Source organism: Osmia bicornis, chromosome 15, assembly GCF_907164935.1.
Source record: "Osmia bicornis bicornis chromosome 15, iOsmBic2.1, whole genome shotgun sequence".
In the NCBI taxonomy this organism is placed as follows: Eukaryota; Metazoa; Arthropoda; class Insecta; order Hymenoptera; family Megachilidae; genus Osmia; species Osmia bicornis.
In genome coordinates this window covers 352,261-368,850 of record NC_060230.1, presented here as the reverse complement: position 1 = coordinate 368,850, position 16,590 = coordinate 352,261, and the positions used below count along the sequence as shown (strand labels likewise).

Here is a 16,590-nt window from a genome sequence, read left to right as displayed (position 1 = left end):
TCGGAAAGTTTCGTGCTGTGGCGTATATATGTAGAGAGAATTCTACGAGCCTCGGTTCGTATTTTATTGGGACCGTGTTGTACGTTTCGTACAAAAGGGAGCACAGCTAGCTCGGTCATCACAGAATGGGGGAAGGCTTTAGATCGTTCCCCGAAGGTAGCAAAAGGGAGGAGACGAGAGTGAATTACACAGATCCGGAAGTCCCGCGCTCGGGGAATATGGCGGGAATTTCGCCGGAAGCGGAAAGCATTCCCACTCTTCCGCGTCGCAACCGCGGCCTGGTCTGTTCGGGGAACCACCGACAAAACCGAGCATCGTTTCTCCGTCCTCGTAACTCGCCTCGCCACCGACCACACTGTGTCCGGCTGTTTCAAGTTCCCGCACTTTTCCGTTGCCAAGTATCCAAAATATATTCTAACCTTCTATATCTGAAGAAGTAGGAGTTGTCATTAAGAAAAATAATATTCGGGTCTTTCAAGTTCCCACCGCCTTGTTTTCTTTCAAATTATGTATTTTCTACACTTAACGTTTCATACAATCGTAGATATGTAATTGTTCGTTGATTTATTACGAGTACATATACACAATCCTCGAATGAAGACACCTATGTGTTTCCCACTGTTATTACCTACATACTCGCGGAGATATACACAGGGCTGTAGCATAATCGATTAAGAAGCACATTGGTATTCCACGATTCTGCTTGTCCTGAATCGCCACTCAGACAGGCGCTCGAATGCAAATCGAGGACGCTTTGCTGCCAGCCCGATGCGCGTATTAAAACGCAAATACACGATTCTGCAGCCATGATGCCGCCCCCTTCTTGTAATTACATTGGCATGAAATTGCTTCTCATAATCACAAACCGTTTCAACATCTTCGCCGCGCCCCGTGCTGAAACTTTCGCGAGAGTTGAACGAAACGTTTCGCTCACGGGGATGTTTTCATCGATTGCTCGACTAGTTTCTTCGAGTGATGAATTTAATTAGTTTTTCGGGTTAGGGTATCTTTTTAATACGTTGACTAGCATGGAAACTGAACTGGAGAAATTTTGAAACTGGTTCAAAGTAATAGTAATAAGGTTTGAAATTGTATTTAATCAGGATGCTACTTGAAAATATTAGAGGCAACGATGGCCCCCTATTTTTATATTTCTTACTGAAATCTAGTTCACAATTTAAACTGTTTTAAAGTTTGCTTGAAATGTAGCTAAATTAATAAAGTTATCATCCGTCATAAAATGTGAAATTAAAAGAAAAATACAAAAACGAAACTGTATTACAAATTTAACTTTTTTCGTTTATTTGATAAACCACATGTTTTTGTTGGTCAAAAATGTGTTGTAATTACAGGGAATTAAGTGTAAAGTAATTTTAAAACTCATTAACCAGTCAAATTAATTACCGGTCTAATAGGTATCTCATTTCGGCGAACGGTTGGACTTTTCAGCAAACAGAATCACATCGAAACCATAGATTGATCGGGGAATATTATGGCTTCGTGAGTGATAATATTTGATCGTTTTTCCGATACCTTTAATTAATTGCATAGAAAGTTTTGCTTTCATTGCAATCGGCCCTTTATTCTTGGGAGATTGACGAGTGTAATGAAATAGCTTAAATATGTAAACATTCGATTGAAAATTCTCGAAAAACTTATGCTATTTGTGTTTTTCACAAAAATTTATGTTTTCATAAATTATTTTCATAAATTTTCATAAAAGTGTCAAAACAAGAAATATCTTAATTCTTAACACGTTCGATGTTACCGATGTGTGCACTAGGCAACATGTATCATAAATTAACAGTAGGTACCTGTCCTACATAACTGTACCTAGTACGTACAAGAAACGTAAACACATTTATCAATCTCTTTAAAGGTAAATTTCGCACATCCTTCGATACACGGAACTGTAGATACGCTATTGATCGACATATAATCTACAAATCCATCCATCATAGTCCACTCGTTGATAGATCATGGTCGTGTTATCCGTTATGGTGACAGTGATAGGGCAAACCTGTTACCCTTGGAACTTTTAATACAGATGCTTTCGTTGGTCAAAGGAATTATTCGACACTCTAACTCACAGATTGGTTTCTTCGTTTAAAGATAAAAAGTTCATGAAGGGTTTTAAAAAAATGAATATCATTAATGTTCGGGGTATTTATGTTCACGTATAATTGTAGCAATTTTATTATATTATTAGTTTTCGAGATTACTACACAGCATGGCGAATTACCGGTTCGCGAGTAATGATCTTTCCTGAATTTATCCCTCTGTCCTTTGCGCGCAATTACAACGTCCCTTTTTCGAAAAATTCACTAACGCGAGATGGTATTAATTGCATCATCAGATTAAAAATATTAATCAAAGTTCGCGTGCAAGCTCGTTGAATAATTACATGGCGCACCGCTAATTGCTTTATCGAAAAATGAAATAAGTTTCGCGAGTATTGGTGGCGATTAATCTACGACGATCAGTCAACGTCGAAGCAACGACTTATCTTTCCGGCAACGATATCCTTTCCCCGTCTATTAATCACACTTATCGTCTTTTTCGTTTCTTCCTTGATCGGCGCACACGGCGCGGCGCGGCGCGGCGCGGCGCGGCGCGGCGCGGCCCGAACGAAACAGCAGCCGCCTCGATATCGTCGGATTGAAATTCGAAAAACACTGTTCAAACATGCATAATTGATAGCCTGTCACCTGTACGCAGCTTGCATACATTAACTTATCTCCGTTGCAGCTTATTGCGCTGCATTATGCTCTATAGGATGTCCCAGAATTGACAGTATAAGCATAAGCGAAAAGATTATAAAGAGGTTAATACTGTATTTGGAATGTTTTACATACAAAATTATTCGAATATAATATTGAGGTTGTAGAAAATAATAATTTCGTATTGTACTCTCTTCATTTGAGATATTCGGTATAGCAAACATGTATTATAAGAAGTAATAAATATGCTAAGAACATTCGAAGGTGAAAAGATCGTATGTAATCGGTTTTTCAAACTCGTAACCTATTAATATTCCCGGGAGATATTAAACGTTTGGATCAAGGATCGAATATCGTCAGCCTTACGAATCGATCTTCCGCTATTAAGATGTTGTAGAAGCCGGATATTAAAGCGGATAACCGATGGCTTTAGATTTTTATCGGCGAGCTCGATTTATTACTCAAAAACTTCCTCTAAAGCCTGTGTTTATGGCTTTTATATAACCATACATATATATTTTCTTCATTCTTTCGTGCATGCAATTTATCATCTTCATGGACTCTCGTTTGTTGCGCAAGTTTATTAAAGAACACGAATGTGTCGTTTACTCTTATACCCAGATGCTGACAAGAAATTCAATGACGTAAATTCAATTATCAATATTCTCCACACGCTCTGTTAACGAAGACGTCTAACGAACACCAAGAAAATGTAAAGACAAATAGTGAAAAATTGGTGAAAAACGCGTTTACATACCTTGGCATCTCGACTCTTCATCTCCTGTCTCTTAGGCACGGTACTCTCGCCATCGGCGTACACGAGGTTCCTGATGAAACCATTGAACCTTGGCTCAAAAATCACGCTCGGTAAGGCGAGCAACGTGAGCTTGCTATTGTACCAGCTGGGCATACCGCCCACGTAAACATCGGAATTGCCTGTCAGTTTGCCGAACTCGAATTCCTTGCCTCGCGACGTTGAGACTGCGCTGACACCGTCTACCGTCAGCGTGGTGTTCTCGTTGCACCTGGTGATCTGTACCTTGTGCCAGTGGCCGTCGCCTAGATCGTGGCCGACGGTGACGATCTGGGCGCCGCCGCCAAGGTTGTACCTCAGCCTCAGCGCACTCTCGACAAGTTTCACCTCGAAGAAATCGTATGTACCGCCGTCGTCGGTGTAGAGAAGCAAACCGTTGCCCTGTTCGGTCTTGAACTCGAACTCGAGCGTGCCGTTCAGACCTGCGTTCCATTTGCGGAACTGAGCATAGCTCGTGGACGAACCTTCCAAGACGAAGGACAAGGCTACCTGGCCAACCAATACCACCAGCAAAGGCAACAGCGCGCCCACGTTGCTGGACACCTGCGAGGGATGCATGCTTCCTGTTCGTAGCTAAACGATCGCGATTTTCAGCGGCGTCGCTTCAACGGTTAATCGGCCTTTTTTATTGTTCGTCACATCACCAGAAGAAAAGCTGTTTTCCGGGCTGTTCGCGAGGATGTCAGACTCGAGTAGCTCCGCTAGTTGTGTACTCACTAGTAGCCACGTTGTACCGGCTGCATTCGCACGTGAGCACGCACGCGCCGATCACCTTCGACTGTGAGCGTGCCCCGACCAATGTGGAAAGAGAGAGTGACTCTGCACACGTCCCTGTGAAATCCCACTATCCTCTTCGTTGTCTCTTTATCTCTAATATACGAAAATCCGAAAATCCGAAAATCAGCAATACCGATCAGCCAGAGTAAATAAAATAGCTGGATATGGATAATTATTTTGTTAATTAAGAAATAGAATAAATGGATAGACGCTCGATGACACTGGACACGCTAGGAGCACACTTGACGTACTTACACGAGGGTTTCACATACACGCTGAGTTACACACTTTCGATACGATTTAATTGACCGAACGCTTCTGCGGGGAGAGTATCACTTCACGATCACGTTACGCACAATTTGACGCCGATGATTCTTTTCCGGCCATTGGTACGTAAGCGTGGTCAACACTAGACCGCGCTTAATCAATTCGCTTTAATCAATTAGAAAGATTTCGCGTCAGGATCATGCTTGAATCGAATATTTGATATTTTCGATGAAAGAATTTTTTGTTTATTCAAGTGCATTTTTTCCTCTAATTTCCTCTAATTTCCTCTAATTTCCTCTAATCAGCTTGTTACGAAGGAAGTCTAGCTACGGACCTAACCTAAGGCACCTCGAGGCGCCTCGCGTACCACGTCGGTGACACACTTTCTCCGTCTGTCCTCTCGACGTCGTTGTCTCTTCAAGCACCCCTCTCGAGTTCCTCTCCACTTGGTCGATTCTCCTCGGCGTGTCACCTCTTTCTTCGGTCACGATAGGCCTCCCCTATGGTGTTCGTCCAATTACTCGTGGCTCCAGGATTTCTCCAGGGTCACCTGACCTCGAACCGCGTATTCGCTGATTCTTCCGAACGTCGATGTGTCTCTGCTAGGTGACACGACCTCGACCTCCTAATACACGCTGACGCTGACGCTGACGCTGACGCTGACGCTGACGCTGACACCGACCACTTTCACCCACGCACCCCCGTTAAACTTGCGTTATTCCATTCGACGTGTCTCTGTTTCGCGCACTGTCACGACGACGTTCGAACGACCGGTGTCTCGCTCGGTTTTCCACAAACAGCCACCGCGTTCCACCCCAGTATGGCGCGACACCCCCGAACGGCTCTCTCCTGGCCAAAGCTTTCCTTGCTTTCCGCTCGACAAACGTTACTGCACGTCGCCGTCCATCCAGCGTACGTTTGTTTCGCGATCGATCCGTCTCTCGTGGCTCAGCGTACGCCCCATTTTTCTCGTCCAGCCCGTGGTGTTCAGCTTCTAGTAGCCAGTGCTGGGTAAAACGTCGCGACCAGCAACGCTCCTGGTGACAGTTTAATCGGGATACGTTTAATCGTCGGATAGCTGGTGGTGGTCAGAGCGTAACATCAGCACCGATTATACGCAGGTGGAACAACCTTCTCGACGGCTCCCGGCTTGATACTGGCCTGGAGAGAGGAGAATACTCGGTTGAGACGGTCGGTCGGTTGACCGACGACGTTGGTGCGACGCCCCCGGCACGACGCCGACGCCGACGCCGACGCCTCGCGCCGTTTCCACGCGCACGCGCTCCCCGGTTAGAAGCGGAACGAACGCGCGGAGAAAGTGACGGAGACGGAGGGATGCTTGATGGATCCGAGTTGGAAAAGGACAAAAAGGGGCTTTTGAAGATGTGGTAGTCTGTCTGTTAGGCGGATAGGCGAAGCAAAGAGCGGAAGTGTGGTGGTGCGTAGACGCGAAATTGCTCGCGGCGGCACCCTTCGAGCGGACGAGAAAAACGTTGGCTACGGTATGCGAGCGTTGAAAAATTGCTGGCTGAAAGCAATAATCGAGAAAGTTTCGTTGTTTCATCGTGCGTTCGGTTTTGCGCTTTGACTCGACTCGAACGTGTCGCGTTCTTCCTGACCATTGTCTGCAGAGTTATTATACGGTATTCAGACGTTTCGATAAAGAACTTTATTTAATTAGAGTCTGCATCGATGTTCTCTAATTGACACTCGATCCCTGACGACCAGTGTTAACGATATCTCGGCAAATACTCTTTCACTCGAGATTCGATTCTTTTTCCAGCAGCACGAAGCCACTCGTTGGCTATAAAAGACCGCAGAGAGAAAAGGGTGGAGGGATGATGAAGGGTAGCGGAGAGGGTTGGAACGACGTTAGCCATCTTGGCCGTTCGTGTTGTATCGTTCTCTCGGATCGGTGCCTTTCACGGGCTTGTGCCATGCTTTCTCAGCACTGGCTGGTGCTCGTGCCGGTGCTCGTACCGGTGCTCGTGCCGGTGCTGTCGGTTTCCACCTTCTGCCAGACACCTACCATCTTTCTACTTACCTCCGCTACCCCTGCCTTGCAACCACCTTTGTACGCTACTTCTCTGGCCTTCTGCACCCCCGACTTGCTTCGTTCTTTCAACTCTTCCATCTTCCGACCTTTCCTTCCGGATCCCTTCTCACATTGCTGCTTTTCCACTTCGTTTCAGTCTTTTACAGCCCGTTGAAAAACTATCGAATACGGCTTAAAAACACGACTCTACATGCGTACTGTTTCCAAGCTAAAATGACCAATTTCGTTTTGAGAAAATTTTTCAATTTTATTAGTTGCACATTGCCGATCAATTTAGGCTTGCCTGAGATAAACATTATTTTATATAATGTTATATTTGTATATAATGATAAATATTTGTTTATCCTTGATACATCGAAAACTTTCTTCTTCTATATGATAATTATCGTTCTTTCCCCGAGGATGGCCGACTGCAAAACCGTGAATCGTTGTTTCTAACGTGTTCAAATATTTACAAAGTATCACCAAGAGTTCCGAAGCAGATTATCGGAGCCAAGTTACAAATGAGAATCTGTGGATGAAAGTTCCTTCGAGCTTCCTTCCTTTTTCTCTATCGCTCTTCCTGTTCCTTTCTACGCGACGCGACGCGACGGCAGAAAAATTATTAAGACTTCATTTAAATTTCATTCCAGCGTGGAAACTTTGTTACCGGTCGGTACTCGGAAGTTGCTTCTTCTCGATATGACAGACAAAGTTTCTTGCTTCGACGCATTATGTAACGCTAGGATTATTTGCGGCTTGAGCGGAGTAATCTGTACACGCTTGATGCATCGAAATTCTCCTCGTAAGACCGAGTTTCCATTGTCTAAATTGCGTTCAAAGACTTGTCGCAGGCGTTTGTTAATTAATTGCCTGCATCCTCGTAAAATATTATGTACTTGTTGATCAATTACGATTTAAAACTTTTTCTGAAAAGTGTTTTCAAAATTTTCAATCGGTTCACGTTTTGCATGAACAAATTTGACTTCCATGGAGAATCAACGATCTAGCACGGTAAAAAAATTTTTTTTGCTATGGAATGTATGGGACCCGTAAGGGAGTAACGTTACACGATATAAAACGGTGAAATGAAACGGAGAAAAAGTAATCCCTTAGGGCTGGAACTTGACAAAAGAGGGTATAAAGAGAGAAAAAAGACGCGGCCAAAGAGTAGAGAGTGACGGGCTAAAACGACCGGTATTATTCAATCTTGCTGAATGAATCTACCTTCTACGTTCCTAGCCGATTTGCATTTGAATGATCAAGTGCACCGAGAAATAAGTAAACCGGCTTCGTTGCAATTGAAACGTTTGCATACATTTCAATGATTGTGGAAAATTTCAGTTTCTTGCACCGATGGAAACTTTTCAGAACAGATCATCTTGAAATATGATCTTGACGCAAAATGCTTTCGCAGGAAGGTGAAATATCACGGAGATAATTGAACCTTTTAAATGTTGAATAATTCATTTTATAAAATATTACTATTATTATTATTATTGCAATTTCATTTTTCAACTATGGGCATTTAGAAATTTATTAATTGAAATGGTAAAATGGGGCGTCATCGATACCGGTCACTTTTCTTTGGTCCCGTACACCATTTCCCAACAATAATTATTAAGTCCACGTTGCCCTACGCTGGCGTGTAATTAACCTACAAGCGACAACGCCATTTCCTTGAAATGGAAGAAATTTAAATACCAATAACCAAGCCCGCTGGGTGTCTTGGCGAGCTAGCTGGAGTGGCTCGCACTCCAGAATCCTGGAGCAATCTAACGAAAGAACCAGATGCTCCGGAAAGCTTTATCAAGCCACGCTCCGAGGATTCTGCTCGAAAGTGAACATTTTATTTTCTCTTTCTCCGTACAGGCTGTTTCATAACGTCTAAGTCCAAGAGCAATGACACACAATGGGACGAAACGAACTAGCGACACGATAGAGTAAATTCCAGAAATTCTGGCATAAATTCAAAAAAAAAAAAACCATGCATTCTTTTTCACTGGTTATACATTTTCTGATATTTTATTATCACTGAATTTATTAACAATTTTTAGATTAGTAGTAAGATTATAATTAAAAAACAAATTAGGCCTTCTCGGAATTAATTCCAACTAACAATAAGATATGACATTATCAAAGAGCAGAATACGGAAAAATGATAAATGTATGCGTTTAATGTATGAAAACGATAGCTTCAGTTTTCGCTATTCTATAATATTAATCAATTAAATTTACTTTGTTATTGAAACGATGGGTAGCTCGATATTCAGATGCTTTCGCTGAAGTCTCGCGATTGAAATGGAAAGCATGAAGCTCGAAAGCCCGTCAATTTCTCTGTTTGATATTTTTAAGTAGGAAGGGACCAGGAACGAGAGAAACACAAGTACGTCGGTAGTTATTAAAAAAATGAGGTCGAGGTGAAGCAGACAGTAAAACTGATATCGCTGTGACTGCAGAATCGGTCGTACATACGTTTAATATAAATTCCACGCTCGAAAAGAAAATTACGTCCTCTACGTTAAGCGATATCGAACGTTGAATTATACGAGAGAAAATAATTGCTATTCGGACTGATTATTTCACCATGGTCGTATCGTTATTTCAAATGTATTTATATGATAGTTTTATATTTCAATGTGCGTGCATGTATCAATACATGACAATTATAAAAGAATACTGCTATTATATGCTGAAAATTTCAAGATATTCCAGTTCTGTCTGACTATTGAGCTACTTATACTACTGAAAACTGCATGGAACGTAAATACTAGGTTGTTGTATATTAATCCTCGAACGGCGGACCATAGAGAGAGCCCCAATTTCAATTTAATTTTGTATTTTATTTTTAAAACTCTGCACTGTTAATTAAAACATTATTTTTCCAATATATGAAACTCTTCCGTTTAAATATTATACATTCAACTTTAGCTTAATATCCTTGTATATTTTTTGTAAGGTTCGATCTCGATTTACCCAGACTCTGCTGTCTCAAAGATTAAATAAATGATTGAAAAACATGACATAAACATCAAAGTGATGTTAATCAATATGTAATAATTTTTGTAAGACTTTAAATTTCAAATTTACATAACATAATTGTCATTGCGTATCACTTTTTTCTCATAAATAGTGTTAAATTTTCAGTGTTGTAGAATTAATTCAGTTTTCAGTAGTATAAGTAGCTTATTAGTCAGGCGCAGTTGAATATTTCGCATTAACGTTTCATTACCATAAAATATTCTTACCAAAACTTGCTTATGCAATCAAAAAAGGGTATTATAAAATATTATAATATTATATTATTAAATTTAAAGAAGGAATTCCTAGGGAATCGGTTAGATGATACTGTACATAGTTATAAGACGCTGAGCAATATAAGGTTGTGGCATTATATATTAAAAAATAAATTTTCCTTTTCTACGAAAGGCTAAAACCCCTGACATTCCCCATTTTTCCCATGGATTTTTCAATTGCAATTCACAGTCTAGTGCTTTCAATCGAAGACAGCCTTCGCGTTCCACATCCTTCTCTCTTAATTTTCTCAAAATCACCTCTAATTCCGGAGACTAGGTCCTTAGCCACTTTGCTTTTAACCGAAGTGATATAAAGGCGGCGCGGCGCGGCGCGGCGGGGCATTCAAATATCGAGAAATAAATGGAAGCGGAGAGGCAGGGTGATCAGAGCTCGATGCAGATGAGAAGGGACGTGAATAGAGGGGACACGCCAGGGGAAACCGGAAAATAGTTCCTGTCGAAACCACGCGACAGGAACGCATATCATTGACCCGCCCTTTCGATTTCTCATTTTCTCGGGATCGTGAGTTGAATCGGTGACTGCGAATAATATCTCTCTTCTTTTTCTTTCCTTAAAATAACATGCGCAAAACTTCTGTAATAGATTATATAAAATTTATATTAGAATTATATCGTTTTACGATACAATACCTACATACATCGTTGTTATTGCAATGTAAATAATCCCTAGTCTAATTTAATTAATGACGATAACGTGATGTGTAATATTCATCGCGGTCGTGGGGAATGTTGTGGCCACCTCGTCGATTCAAATTAATTCTGTTAATCACTGCGTATAATATTACGAATTGCTGAATATTGATTTTCACGGAATCAGTAAACAATTATTTGTGCATGCGGTTTAGATATTAATATACACAATCAGAAATTACGTTTCAATATCAGTTAAAAATAGATTCTTCTGCTTATTTAACAAACTCTTAAAGGAATATCTTGAAAAATTGTCAAATTTAATTTTCTCAAAACAGCGGTGCCTGGATCATTCGTAAGCCAAACTTACATATATTGACAGTGTAAAATTAGAAAATGAAAACGATATGAAATAGGAAGTTAAATTAAAATTTTCTCTTCGGGGTTCTCTTCGTGGTCTACCGTGGTCGACCGAAAACTCGAACAAATTCGAGCGAAGATGTGGGTGAACCAGCCCTTCCTTTATTAAAAGCAATTGAAATTGTTCTACTAATAGCAGAAAAAATGACCATGTCTTTTTAGACCAAGAAAACCTAATCCTTTCCTGGATTCGAATTGATTGGCCCTTTTAATCAATCTTAGCGGAATCCCCATCTTCGAGATACAAATTTACAATTCCGCTTCCTTTTCTCGCCGCGTCTTCTTATTCCGCAGTACAGGGTACAGGCGATAACGAGTTGGTAACCACGAGGCAGTAGCCACGACTTTTCTCCTCGAATCGAGTCACGAATCTCGACCCAGTTCTCCCGTCACAAAGGGTCGGCACAGAATACATCCTCGTTTAATTTCAGCCCACGACCAGGCACGTCCGAGCGTGTCGTGTGCCTGGCCAAGCTTGGCAAACCGGAAAAATCAAATCGACGAAAGTTCATGGAAACCGGATGTATAACCGGTAACAGAAACCAACTGATTCGTTGGGAAAGAAAAGAATGAGATTTTAAGAAGGAAAATAAATCTGGGGATAACGTTACCACCCTTTCTTCTATAAACTGAAATATTTTAAAAATATGACCGGTGTTATCTTATCGCATAACGACAGATAAAATTGTATATTCAGAGTGGCATGCTCGATGAAAGTATTGCCGCGCAGTGCTAAATTGTATTTGAATTTCGTACTTCTTTTTTTAGTTTAATGTGGCCACAAAATTCTCGCGAAAGGGTTAAGCATCATAACACCGGAAAACGTTGTTAAAGCCGCACTACATTCGCCTGGGCTGTGCAAGCCGATACTACGTAATTCAATTGAAACTGCGGCTCGATCGAACGACCCTAGTTGGTGGGTTGTGGATTTCGAAAAAAGGGGAAAAACGGTGCAATCGTAGGAAGGAAAAATGCTCGAATTCCATGTTTGCAGACGCGGCTGACGGCTAATAATTTGTCCGCGTTTTCAAGTTTTCGTTGACGTCGCTTTCCTTTTATTTTTATTTTATCGAATAGGTGGTTGAGTTTAACACTTTTACTGGCATGGGAATTATCTTGCAGTTGAATTTACGATACACGTTTGATTAAGTGAAATAATTTATAAGAAAAAGGAATAAGAAATAAATTGTTGGTACCATTAATTAAAATAATTCTTCAGTAGAATCTCCGTTATATGATATTAATTGGTTGAGGGAGAAAAGCGTACACTTGTGTACTTACATTTAAATCACAATTACCATAGCTTCTCCGTTGAAGCGTTAAAAGACGAGATTTGGAAATGATTTGAAATGACAGAGTTTAGAACACGTTCCAAGGAGATTTCGATAAAGATAAGATGGAAAGGTTAATGAGACACGGGCTGGTTTTCGATTTCGCGCTTATCGATCTCGCGACATGATTGATTCGAGTGACCCAGTGCGATTCAAAAGTCGCTTGACACGTTTTGGTCGCTGGCCGTTTTGGTAAATCGCGTGAGGGGATTTCGTGTCACCCAGTTTCCGCGATCGCTCTCAGAAACTTAAATGGATCAGATATTTCAGTGCTCGACGGACTTTCCTGCCCTCTTACTATGGATACATTTTGTATTCCCATCTCGTTCCCTCTCGCCTTCTGTCTCGGTTTCAGTTTGCGATCGAGCAGGTCCGATTTAAACCCCCTCCTCGATCCGGCTGTCGTTTCCAACGAGTTTTACCAAGTTTCAAGTGCACCAGACTACGATATGAAAAGGAGCTACCAGTCGAATTATTTATCCGTTTGAAATATTCAAAACGGAGATGATCCACAATCTCAGTTTTGTCTCGTACACGGCTTACTCGAGATCCTGTCGAACGAACGATCTCTGATGCTCTCGACAGATTCAATACGGCTAATAAATGTAAAACGAGAACCACTTGTACTGTCTTTCAAAAGTAGGTATTTCCGCTGAAAAATTCTGGGATACCTATTGAAATTTTTCGAGTATTTAGAGACAAATTACATTAAACCACGGCTATCGTAGAACGTTATCGACCATTTTCATAACGTTTGCATCGATTCTCCCCATAGAAGCTTCGTTACCGTTAATACTGTATCACCATACTCGTAAAAAGAACGTAGCACTTTGAAACGTTAGACCATGAAGATGTTCGTGCTTCCAAGGAAACCAAGGACGACGTAACGATATCCAAACCCCGACCTTTCTCCTTGGATCGCGGATAAAGTGGATCGCGGAAATTGGATTAACGAAGCGGTTAGCCGCACACCGGGATCCTCCGATTATTTCGAATGACAAATGACCCGCGGAGGCCTGCCGCGCGCCGGTATGGAAACGCAGGTGGCCAGCTTTGCCCACCAACCTAGCCTAACCGCGGCACAGTTTCTGAATTCAACTGAAATGTTCTCATCTACGCAAAGCATCGAAATATCGTTAAACGAGGAATTTAAGCGATTCGTCGTGTTCGCTGAGAAAACTAAAACCGGCAAAAATACTAGCGACGGAAACGGAAACGGAAACGGAAACGGAAACGGAAAGGTTCGTATAAATAGCGGTCGAGTAGATTTGGCTTGTAGCGGGGCGAAGGAAAACACCGGGATTCGTCGATGTTTACCCGGCCGCGGCCGGCGAATATATCGTCGGTGAACGTGAATTTATCTAGCGGAATAATACCAGTCGTTCCGCGGATGGTTGGAGCCACCCACGGCTAGGGTAGTTCTTAGCCTCGCAATAGTTTAGTCATTCGAAGAACTATCGCGAATTCGAGTGTCGAGAATGTACATTTCCTTGCGTGCGCTTCCACCGATCGTTCGTCGAAGCAATTACAGCTCTGTGAACCGTTCTTCCTGGTAATTCGTGTCTGGCTACCCTCGTTGTTTCTCATAACGCGCCTCCTTTCTGTTATTCCAGTCTAAATTGTATTTAGAAAAATCTTTTTTAACTTTTTTAAATAGTTAGTATTTTAACAGACTTCCAGCAGTAGTACCTACTTTTCTACAAAAAGATATTTATTTGGAGCTGAACGATTAAGAATTAACATTTAAATCTGATGCGTTTCATTAATTTGTCGTCGTTTATTTTCTCATCTTTATTATGGCTGACATCTAAAAGTTGATAAAGTATTAAGCATTCATTGTAAACCAAGGGAACAGTTTTCACTTGCAAATTTGATAGGCAACCCGTATAACAGTCACGAAACGTTCGCTTTTTATTTTGTTCAAGTATGAACGAAATTAAAGAAACTTTTCCTGCAGTACAACTGCTCGCAGCTGTCGCTCAACGACTAATTAAAAATGTTTGTTCCGCGTACTAGCATTCAAATCGCCACTGGTACAAGCAACGGACAATGAATAAACAAAACGAAAAAAGAATATATAAAAATAGAGTAGAAGAAAAGAGCAAATAATAATTGGAACGTACTAGAGTGTAAAAATGACACGAACGTAGAGTGAAATTCGTTGAGTGTTGCGCTTGTTGCTTTTAATGAACGGAACCATTGGAAAAATGTTTAATTGAAATGAGTTAAAAATCGCGAACAACCATCTGTATATTGTACGTACCACGTTGCAATTTGTTTAAAATCGTATGCAAAGTTTAAACACTATTATAAGTACATGGATTCTTAGAATTAAAGCTGGTATTTTTTTTAAGTGTAAAAGACACGAGACTTGATCTTTTTAGGATCAAATTACTTGTATTATCACTTTATTATATTATTAACATTTTTATTGTGAATTGTGATAAGAAATTAAGAAAATCGGTATCGTCTTTTAATTCGATTTCATTGAAGACGGATGATTTCTTTAGTTGCCGGAACTGGAGCACGGCAAACGAATTCGAGAAACCGATAGGCATCTAGGAAGAAGTAAAGGAAAGGCAAGTCCGGTTCCGAAACGACGTTGGATAATTAGAAAGTTTATCTGAAGAGAGATCTCGTCTCGTAATCTTATTCGCATTAATTATTTACCCCCCTCGCTCTCCTCGAATCTGATTAAGACCATCCCGCCCTCTCTCTGTCTTTCGTCGAAAAATGCCAAGACAAAGAAACGGTCAGATTAAGGAGCTCGAAGAAGAGAAAAAAGGTCGTGACTGGAGAAGTTTGAGGGATGAGAAGAGAAAAAGCGAATGTTGGAAGAAAAGGGGGAGGGAGGGGGACAAAGAAAATGTAGGATTGAAATAAAAGAATCGTTGGGAGGAGGAAAGTTTTGTAACAAAAAAAGAGAAAAAAAGAGAAAAAAAGGAAGATAAAGGGAATGAGACTGGATGGAAATTATCCACGATAATAGAAGGCGTGAACAAAAAACGTCGGACGAGAGAAAGCGTGGCGGAACAAGGACAAGGTCGGAGGGAATTTTATGAGATTTTTTGGATAAAATTTTTAGTGAAAGAAAATAACGGATATTTCAGGTATTTTACATTTTTTTATCAAGTAATGTGATTTTTCTAATCTTGTTAAAAAAGAGTACAATCAGACAGATTTATTCGTATAAAATGATTTAACCCTTGAAAAGCGGAGTCTAGGTCAATCGAAACCCATAATTTACAAAACGTATACAAGGATATTAACCTAAAATCGAATGTATAACTTTTACACGAAAAAATTTCACATATTGATAGAATAATTTGTAAGGGAACAGTATAAAATATGGAAAAAATTGGGGCTCCTTCCATGGTCTGCCGTCTGAGGGTGAATTGATAATGGATCACAATTCTATTCGATAATATTTTACGCTATTTTTTATTTAAACTATTATTAAGTTACTAATATTATCAATAGAAAAAAACGAGATACATATGTATAAGATGAAGAGAGAAGGTGAAAACTTGTTTCCAACTTTTCACTTTCAGTTCTCGGCCCGTCGCGTCGACAGGAACTGACGTCGTTTCATTTATTAATCGCCTCGATTCAACAACAGCCGAACGTAAAACTTGCAGTTACGCAATTTGTCACGGAACCGGGGTTCCATTAAAATTGACGAAACGTTGACTGATTTTCGAAGCAGCTAACTTTTCAATTAAATCGCAGGGTTACAGAGAACTTGACAAATAATCTAACGAACACTATAATGCTGCTTTCAATCCAGCTATGATTAACTGTAAACTAACCCTCGCTCAGACAACAGCAGATTAATTTTGATACAAGACTATACTTGATGAATGGTAACAAAATCGATCAGTAAAACATGATGGCGTTTAATAAATTTCAATGAATTAAGATATTATTTTGCTTTTAATATTGTGGTTTGCATGAAAGTGATTGTAATGTTAATAGCGATTGATTTCTTACTGCAAATACAATAGTAGAAATCATGAGTGACACGAAGAACTTCTTCTCGTAAAATATTCATTGAAAATTTTTTTAAAGAATGATGTTACTTTAAATATACTTCAGCATGCGAAAAGAATGCAAGGATAATCCTGATTGATCGTAAGATATTAAGGTAGTATAGAAGATATTTCGAGTAGTCGTATTCGAAGCACGATCGATCACTCTCTTCGATGGAGGTGTCTCAAACTGTTAACGTTTCGAGGTCAGCCCATAGAAAAACAATGAAAAATGAAACGAAAAAAGTGAT

At 40.5% G+C, this 16,590-nt stretch overlaps 2 protein-coding genes across 7 annotated transcripts in view; one reads left to right on the top strand and one right to left on the bottom strand.

Moving 5' to 3' along the window:
• LOC114876022 (neurexin-1) overlaps positions 1–5,721 on the bottom strand; it is a 189,205-nt gene extending 183,484 nt beyond the window's left edge. For all 6 annotated transcript variants that reach the window (XM_046289001.1, XM_046289002.1, XM_029186997.2 and 3 more), the window contains exon 1: positions 3,478–5,721. In XM_046289001.1, the coding sequence (XP_046144957.1) occupies positions 3,478–4,092 (615 nt within the window). In that variant the 5' untranslated portion in view covers positions 4,093–5,721. The remainder of the gene's footprint in view (positions 1–3,477) is intronic.
• The window catches only part of LOC114876021 (titin homolog), a 51,845-nt gene that overhangs the window by 9,911 nt on the left and 25,344 nt on the right, over positions 1–16,590 (top strand). The window lies entirely within an intron of this gene.